Source organism: Rattus rattus, chromosome 7 (genome assembly GCF_011064425.1).
Source record: "Rattus rattus isolate New Zealand chromosome 7, Rrattus_CSIRO_v1, whole genome shotgun sequence".
NCBI lineage: Eukaryota > Metazoa > Chordata > Mammalia > Rodentia > Muridae > Rattus > Rattus rattus.
In genome coordinates, this window is record NC_046160.1 from 127,840,784 (window position 1) to 127,850,278 (window position 9,495).

Below are 9,495 nucleotides of genomic sequence, written 5' to 3' on the forward strand. Positions count from 1 at the left end.
GTCTCAGGGACCCCAGGTCAAGGTACCTCCTCGCCCCGCCGCCCCTGATCCCAAGTCGCCGGCAGTGCGCCACGCGCAGAGACAGATTAGGAGGTTTCCGCCGCTGCGGCGGAGCCGACCACAACCCCACGCTGTTGGGAAGTTGCCCCGCACCCCTAAAAAGCCTCAGCACACGTTCCCTGTTGAAAGTACGCACTTTACGCGTCCGGGCGCCTCCGCGGTGAGTCGGGCCGCCGCGCTCCGGGTTCGCGAAGGTGGCTCAGTTCGGGCGCTCCAGTCTCGACGTTCCCGGGGCAGAGAGCAACGTCCGGGGACGAACGGGACGGGTGCGCCCGGCGGCCGGGACTGCGCCGGGCGAGGCAAGCGGCGAGAGGGGAGCGCTCCCGCGTTCAGGCAACAGCTACCCCTAGTGGGAGAGCCGCCCGGGGCCGGCGCCGCCCCGCGCCCGCTGCCCCGTGCCCCGCGTCCGCAGAGCCCCGCGCCCAGGGCGTCCCGGAGCCGGCCGAGGGCGAGTCCGGGAGTCACTTGCCGCGACTCTCCGGGTCTCCCCAACCGGGCGCCAGCCCACCCGCGGGCCCTGCCCTCTGCACCTCCGGGCTGGAGCCTAGGGGCCGCTGACCCGGGAACCGCGGCGCCCGGCAGGAGCGAGATGGGACGGGGCGGGCGCGGCGCGGACTGGGGCGGCGCGCGGCAAGCTCGGGCAGCGGCGGGGGCGCGGAGCGCGGTGTGCGTGGCGGGGCGGTGCGGGGGCGGCCGTGTGCGAGGCGCGAGTGTGAGCGCGCGCGGGAGGCGGGCGGACGGGCTGCGGCAGTCGAGCGGCGCCCGCGGGCGAGCGGGGAAGGCGGCGGGAACCCAAAGTTGCCTCCTCGCGGGCCCGCGTCCCCGGCGGGGCTGCAGTCGGGGGCCGGCCGAGCGGCGGCCGCAGACCTGGACTCCCGCGGTACCTGGGCAGCGACCCCGCACGAGCGGCGGCAGCGTGGGCGGCGTTGGCGGCGGCGGCGCGCGGGAAGCGAACCGGAGCTCCGGCGCGGCGCTGCGGCCGCCGGGGAACTCAGCTCAGGTGCGCGGCGAGGAGGGCGCGGGCTGGGACCCGCCCGCTGGGACCTAGGAGGTGCGAGGCGCTTGCGCGGGCTACACCACTGCCACCACCGACTGCCTGGCCCTGAGATCGGGCTCCTAGTCCCTAGCCACAGCGGCTTCGGGGTCCCCCGCCCCTGAGAGCTGGCTGCGGGGCTCAGGCCCGCCCCTGCCAGTCCCGGGACGCGCCGCTCCACCCTTAACCAGCTTGCGCCCGCCCTCGACCCAGGATTTCTGGGGCACTGGCCGCGCCTCTGGGTGATCCCTCCGGGCTCAAGTTGCAAGGGGGCGGGCCCCGGTCGGAGGTGGAGTCTCCCGCCAATTCAAGCTTTGACTATAAATTGAGCTCCCTGAGCACCGAGGACCAGATGCCTCGCCAGGCCGCCTCGAGGTTGGTGGTCGGAGAAGGTGAAGGGCCCCCGGGGGCTTCGGGGCCCGCGGCCACCATGCTGCGCTCCCTGCTGCTTCACTCTCTGAGGCTCTGCGCCCAGACCGCCTCGTGCCTCGTGCTGTTCCCGCGCTTCCTAGGCACGGCCTTCATGCTCTGGCTTTTAGATTTCTTGTGCATCCGCAAGCATTTCCTGCGCCGTCGTCATCCTGACCACCCCGAGCCCGAAGTAGAGCTCAACAGTGAAGGTGAGGAGATGCCCCCTGACGACCCACCCATCTGCGTATCCGACGACAACCGGCTGTGCACCCTGGCCTCTCTCAAGGCCGTGTGGCATGGCCAGAAGTTGGATTTCTTCAAGCAGGCCCATGAGGGTGGCCCAGCACCTAACTCGGAGGTCGTCCGGCCTGATGGCTTCCAGAGCCAGCGCATCCTCGACTACGCACAAGGGACCCGCCCGTTGGTGCTCAATTTTGGCAGCTGTACCTGACCACCGTTCATGGCGCGGATGAGCGCCTTCCAGCGCCTGGTCACCAAGTACCAGCGCGACGTTGACTTCCTTATCATCTACATCGAGGAAGCCCACCCATCCGACGGCTGGGTCACCACAGATTCACCCTACGTCATCCCACAGCACCGCAGCTTGGAGGACCGTGTCAGCGCAGCAAGAGTACTTCAGCAAGGCGCACCTGGCTGTGCTCTGGTTCTGGACACCATGGCCAACTCCAGCAGTTCCGCATATGGTGCCTATTTTGAGCGCCTCTACGTCATCCAGAGCGGCACCATCATGTACCAGGGAGGCCGTGGCCCCGACGGTTACCAGGTGTCTGAGTTGCGCACTTGGTTGGAGCGCTATGACGAGCAGTTGCATGGTACTAGGCCACGTCGACTCTAAAAAACCAAGGGACAAGTGACTGAATTGGTGGGCTGGGTCTTCTGGGCCTTCGAAGCTCATGTGCGAATGCTCCAAAGGAAGTCAAGGTTTTCAGGGGTCCCGTGACACAGATGAGCACAGCCACAGAACTCAGGCTGAGTCTGGCTAACTTGAGACTCTGCTATAGTGACTCCCTTTTGGTACTTTTTGGCTTGCTTTCTGGAGCATTGCTGTGGCTCGAACTGGCAACTTTGTCCCTGCTGAAGTTTACCTGCTGGACTTTCTGACACCTGCTCCCCAGCGCTGTTTCAGCAAAGCGCAATAAGTCGCCAGCATCTCACAGCTCGGGACTTGTTGGCCACGCCCGCGCGCCCTGAGCGCAGCTGGGTTCCAGCAGCGCCTCGGGCTCTAGCTAGTTGCCTGGCACCCACCTGTCGAAAGCAGGGAGTCCTGCTGCTTTTGTGTTTATTTCTTATCCCTGGGTTGGGGGAGGGGCTCGAGATAAAGGGTGGGCAGGGTAATTTCCCCGCCTAGCTTTGGGTGAGCTGGAACCCCGGCTGCTGATGACGAACCGCCTCTAACTGGGCTTGACCACGGGTCGGCTCTGAATTGCAGAGGGGCTCGAAACAGCGCCTAAAGTAAGAGGGGGAAAGTGCTCTGGGTTCCACGGGGAACCGTCAAAAACAGGGTGGAAGAGGGACATGGTAAGGGGTGGGCTTCAGGACCAAAGGAAGCGGCTTGGGGCACCGGCGAGGTTCGCAGGTCCCCAAGAGGGAGGCTAGGACTCCTTGGAGAAGGGATTAATTAGTTCGAAGACAAGGAGATGGGGAAGAGCCTGGGAGTCCTAAGCAGAAAGAGCGGGTTGTGGGGTGGGGTGAAAACCAGTCAGTGAATGTTGTGTTGGAAACGTTCCTTGTGTATAAACTTTTAAGTTACAATAATAAAGACTTGAAGGAAGTTGCTCTGATTGCCTTTGGTTCGTTTATTTTCTCGTGTCTTTGAAAACCAAAAAGAATTAAACACAAATCTCTCCCTTGCATCCCCATAGTGACTCTAGGGGAAAGCGGGGCGGGGTGGGAGTAGAGCCCAGGTCCAGCAAGGGCGTGGGGGGGGGTGGCGAGCAGGAGATGGATGGAGAATCCCTGGGATAGCAGACGCACTTACACGTGCCACACCACACCTGGGCAGAGAACTTCAGGCCAGAAGACCCGGGATGCAGAAACCAATGAGGAGATTGGTGAGGCAAGGGGTCCTCATTTGCCATGACACATGATGGACACACACACACACACACACACACACACACACACACACGGGGAAGGAAGAGACAGAGACAGACAGACTGTTAGGGACGGACAGAGGCAGTAGGACAACTACAGCGCCTTCTAACTTCTTCCAGATTTGGGTGGTGTGGGGAGAAGGGTGCTATGTAGGGCTAGACTGTAGATCTCCAAGCTCACCCCCTGGGTTATCATTGCGCCCCTGGCCCAGCTCCCAGGGGTGGTGTCACACCTGCGGAGTTGTCTCCCAGAATTCCTCCAGGTTTGCTGGGAGGTACGACCTGACCCGAAAGGCGCGCATAGGGCACAGCGGCTACATTACTCAGGCTCAGCTGCCACAGCTGAGTGGGGGATGCTTGGGGTGTGCCCATGCTCGGGACACCCATCCTCCCGCTTACCAAGCCTCAGCCAAACCTCACTGCTGCCCACCCCTCACCCTGCTAAGGGGTGGGAAGCAGAGGAGGGGAGGAAGATGAGAAAGAACGGGGATGGAGGAGAGTGGGGAGGGAAGTCGCAGCGGCTGGCACCCATCCCTGTGTAGCCGTGGCCAGGCACTCTCGCGCTAAGCTCGCCCTAGATCTTTCCCCATACAGCTTTGGGAGTGAGTTGAAGGAAGCTCCCAGAATACAAGAGATCAGCGCGCCCAGCACCTCGCTTTGCTGGTAACATTTTAGCAGAAAAAGTGAGGTGAACAGAGAAAGGGGGCCTAAGGCCAGAGTTGAGGCCCGGAATGAAAGAACAATGAACCCAGGGCCCTCAGACCGTGTAGGGAGGGGAGGGGGCTGAAGGACGTGTAGCACACGTCTTGGGATATAGTGGGAGGGGGGGGCGTAGGGACGCTACGACGGAATAAATGGAAAGGTCCCTGACCAGCCAGTTCATCCCCTGATTCCACGGACACCGCCCCCCACACACACACACACACACACACACACACACACACACACACACACACACACACACACACCGCTCCTCCTTGAAAACCCTTGGAACTGACACCCTAACATCGGTGACTTATTTATTTTATTTTTTGCTTTGAAAATACTTCAATTGAAAAATAACTTTTAAGGGAAAAAATCAGCACAGATGGTATTTCTGCGTCCCCACCCCACCCCCCGCGCGCACTTCTCATCCCAAAACCTCAGGAAGAATAAACACAGAGAACGCGGCAAGGCCTGGAGCTGGGCAGAACCCGCCCTAAGAACACAGTTGCCTTGTGCAAAGACTCAGTAGGCTAATCGGGGTCCCCACTGGCCACTTGAGGGTCTCCTCGGGCGCAGAAAGTAACCCCTTCTCTGGGTGTGATCCGTGACACTGGGCTTTCCTGGGCGTCCACGCCAGAGCTGAGAGAGCTCTGCACCGAGCACCCCAGAGGCTCCTGCTCTCCCCTCAACCCCAACTGCAGCTCCAAAGAGTTTCAATAGCTTTCTTCCTTCCTCCTTTCTCCTTCCCTTCCTTTCTCTTCCTTCCTTCACTCTTCCTCCCCACCCCCTTTCCTGAAGAAAAAAAAAGGGGGAAAACCTTCTTTTCTTATTAAAATAATGTGTGCTCATTACAGAAAACAAAGAAAAGCCTGAAGACAAAAAAAAAAAAAAAAAAAAAAAAAAAACCCTGAATCTTGGTAACTACCTCCCTGCCTGTGTTGAGTCTTGGTAACTACTCCCTGCCTGTGTAGAGTCTTGGTAACTACCTCCCTGCCTGTTTACCCGTCACCACATGTAAATACAGATCTTAAAAGCAAAGGCAGATCCTGCCTTTGAAGCTCAACTTTTAACTTTTGCCCACCTTGCCTCTCCTGCCTCCTCCTTTCTATACCAATAACTGATATTTGAACAGTATCACAGCACATGGTCAAAAGGAGAACCAGGGACACTCAGTCTGTGTGGGCATCACCAGAGATAGGTATGGTTCCTTGATGTCCACAGAATGTGGGTGAGCATTCTTCAAGAGGCTCGGCCCCTGTTCCCCATGCACACGTCCCAATGTGAAATAGCTAAGTCAGCACTGGGGACCATCTACAGATAAGTGTGCGCTTTGCAGCATGCTGCAAAACTGCCTTCCAGAAAAATCTGACTGGGATTGTTTTGTATTTTCCTGATGTGGCCCCTTCTTTATTTTTAAGTAAAAAACACAGAGGTGGCACCCAAGCTTACTCTCCATATTAAATCTTAAAGACAGAACATCCAGAGGGACGCAGAGAGTGCTGGCTGAGGGCAGTTTTCTGACTGAACATCAGGACCCAGCAATGGACAGTGAAATCAATGTATCCCTTCCCAGTCAGGCAATGTGAAGAACCGAAATAGAAGAAGCACAACAAAAATACCAGGATGTGCTTTGCCCAGGAAAGGAGGGAAGTTCGGTGCCCTGCAACTTGCTGGAGGGGAGGTGGGGTGAGACAATGGTAGAAGGCAAGGGAAGGAGGAGGGAGGGAGAGAAGGAAGGAGGAGGGAGGAAGGAGAGAAGGAGAGAGGGAGGGGGAGGAGGGGGGGAGGGAGAGAGAGAGAGAGAGAGAGAGAGAGAGAGAGAGAGAGAGAGAGACCCTGATGATGGGAAATGCAAGCAAGTTAACTCCTCTTGGGAAGTCAAAAATGGAAGTGTTTTCAAGCCCTGACCTGAGTCTCACCCCCCTTCCAGGCAGTCCAGGGCAGCATCTGGGACCTGCCAGGGGTATCTCCCCGAAGAGTCCATTTTGCATAACCACTATTGTGCGTGCCACTCGGGGCTGTATCTTCCATAACTGGGTTTGATAACCGCCCACCCACCCCGCATGCTTCTCTCAGGCCCTTCCTCCAGCAGCCCCTCCACTGACAAATCCATCTGGTCTGAGCAGGTCTGTGCCTGCAGACTCTGACTGGATTCATCCTGTCATCTAACTGCCCCTCCCCCAGGAGGCAGTACTTCACTCTGTCCTCAAGAAATGCTGAAATTCACGTTCGTTTGGAGGGCTGGGGAGGGGGGGGTGTGGGGTTGGTGGCAACATGTGGCTTCGGGGCGTTCCCTTCACCCACCAGCCTCTTTGCTGCTCCAGATTCCCAGGGGTCCAGGGCAGGCTTAAGGTATAGTCCAACGTCCAACAGCAAGGCAGAGAGGAAAGCTGTTAAAGAGGTCATAAAAGGGGGTCTCGCTTGCCTTGTAAGGGCAGGGGTCTTCCCAAGAACGTGTGGGAGGAGGGGCTGGCATCCTTGGGGGAAAAAACACAGCAAGGAGCTTGAGAGCACAAGTCCATCCACTCAGCAAGATGGCTGCAGAGAGGGAGGGGTGCTGCCGTTGCTGAGTCTTCGGGGACAGGAACTTCAGAAAGGGAAAGGGGAGCTTGCTGGAAACCCAGCATCAAGGGGAGGAAAAGCCCTTGGTCCTGTGAAGGCTTGTTTCCCCAATGTAGGGTCATGCCAGGGCACTGAGGTGGGAGTGGGTGGGTGGGAATAGGAGCACCATCATAGAAGCAGGGGGAGGGGGAGAGGGAGGTAAGGGGATAACATTTGAAATGTAAATACATAAAATATCCAAGAAAAATAAAATTTTTAAAAAGAAAATCAAAGAAGGGAGAGCTTAGGTTAGGGTGGGGCGTATCTGTCCGCCCACCACAGAGGGGTGGATCCAGGGCTCTGACAGCAGTTGGTGTCTCCATTCCCACCCAGCAGCTCTGCTCAGGGTTGGCCTAAAGGAACAAGGTATACAGGTGGGGAAAGGAGTAGGTGGGTACCAAAGGCCAAGATCCTCTCCTCTTCTACCCACAAGGGGGTTTACTCAGGGCCGGGCACAAAGCTTCTGCTGGTTGATGACATGGTGAATGTGATCACAGCCCCATTTCGTGGATGATGAAAGTGAGGCCCAGTGTACCAGGCCAGGCAGAAGGTTTGGGCCTGGACTGTTACCTTCTACATTCCTGTACTAAAGGCCTCACTTCCTGTTTCTTAGAATGTGACCTTATTTGGAGATCAGGCCTAGAACTAGGTGATTATGTTAAAATGAGGTCATTAGGGTGGGCCCTAATCCAACCTGATGAAGTCCTCCTAAGATTAGGACATAGAGACACACAGAGGAAAGGCCATATAAGGACAGGGTAAGAAGGGTCCATTTACCAGACAAAGCCATTTTCTTTGACTCCTGTGGTACATTGCTACAGCAACCCCATAGTTAGAAGTGGCTTTGACCAAGGCTTCTCATCCCCCACTCCTAGGGTTTAACTCCTGGCTCCTCCCCATAGGGATTGAGGCCAGTGCCGGGCTGAGGACCTGCTCCACCTTCAGCAGACCCCCAGGGCAGTGAGCCTGAGTTGAGCACTGGGTTTAGTGTTCTCTTTAAAATATTCGCAAAGACAAGTGCACACACAGCTCTAGAAAACTCTACCCGAGGTAGGCACAGTACTCCACTCTGTGTAGGCGGAATTCTGACTGTTTTCTTGCTTTCTTCTTATTGCTTATCTGTAGCCTGTGATTTTTTTTTTCCCTGTAATGAACTCGTATTGCTCTTATGACAGAAAAATTCAACTAAAAACAGCAGAAATGGGAGCTGTCGCCTGGGGAAGGGCATGGGGAAGGCACAGGGGTGGGTGGTGATGGTGGGCTCAGGGCCAGGCCTGGGGAAGGGGTACTGTGATGGAGGTAGGCAGGCCAGTAGGCCAGAAGGAAAGAGAGGGATTGAGGAAGGGGAAGGGGGGAGAGGGGGAGGAGGGGGAGAAGGGAGGAAGGAAGGAAGGCTGATAAATGGCAGGGCACACAGTTAAATTTCAATTTCAGCTAAACGAGTTTAGCCACAGTGTGTCCCATACAGTGACTGGAATATACTTATACTAAAAATGATTCCTTACTTCGCTGTCTACCTGACATCAAAATGAAATGGCACATCTCAGGTTGTTTGTTTCACGTTGCCTTCTGGAAGACCTCTAGCTCCCAGTCTCCCAGAAGTGACTGTCAATTAGGAGAGAACTCCAAACTCTCACGTGAGAATGTGAAGCCAAGAAGGAACTACCACAGCTAATACAGGCTTTGCAGAGTCCCCTGGGAAACAGCAAGACCCCTGCTCTTTAAACAGAGTATCACCCACAGGACAAAGAGAAACTTTGTCCTCCCTCCCAAGGTGCGACTCGTCCTTGCTGGTTATTTGCTATTTTATGTCATTATACAGAAATGAAAGGTAACGTTTTACTCCTTGTAACTGTGTTACTATTACATTAGTGTCATGGGATAGAAATGTGTCTGTGTGTGTATATTAGCATTAGTCTAGGTTCTGAAAAAAGAGCCAATGGGAGTCAGAGAGACCAGTAGAGGTAGAGCATAAGGAGCCGGCTCCTAGAGAAGACCCTGAAGCCAGAGGCAGCAGCAGAGGAAAAAGCAAAGGAGACAGTTTAAATAAAAAGCTAATGCAAAGAAAGCTGTCAGCCGAGGGAAGAGTGGGGGAAGCATTTCTAAGCCACACAAAGGCTTACAAAGCAAAAACTGAGGTGGAGAAAAGGCTCAATGGTTAAGAACACTTGCTGCTCTTCCAGAGGACCCAAGTTCAGTTCCCAGCAACCATGTCAGGCAGTCCACGTGATCTGATGCCTCTGCCCTCCACTGGCCTTTGCACAAGTACACACACGGGTGCATGAACACACACACACACACTCACTCACACGCATACACGCATGCACACATCACACACACACATACACGCACACACACATCACACACACACATTACACACACATATACACGCACGCACACAGAGGGGGCAGGAGAGAGAATATGATTACAAGTTATTTTTTTTAATATTTAAAACATATAAGAACGTTCAACAATTCAACAGCAAAAAGAACAATCGAATTTTGAAATGAGCAAAGGGCCTTTGTGACAGTTCCTCTTGACTGTCAACTTGGCTAGATTTGGAATCACCCA

The 9,495-nt window shown here is 55.9% G+C and overlaps 1 protein-coding gene across 1 annotated transcript; it reads left to right on the forward strand.

Moving 5' to 3' along the window:
* Positions 1 to 1,239: 1,239 nt before the first annotated feature.
* Positions 1,240 to 3,297, forward strand: Dio3 (iodothyronine deiodinase 3). The gene has a single exon (XM_032908899.1). It carries the CDS (start codon positions 1,446 to 1,448, stop codon positions 2,358 to 2,360), a length of 915 nt encoding a protein of 304 aa, XP_032764790.1. The 5' UTR covers positions 1,240 to 1,445; the 3' UTR covers positions 2,361 to 3,297.
* Positions 3,298 to 9,495: the final 6,198 nt, after the last annotated feature.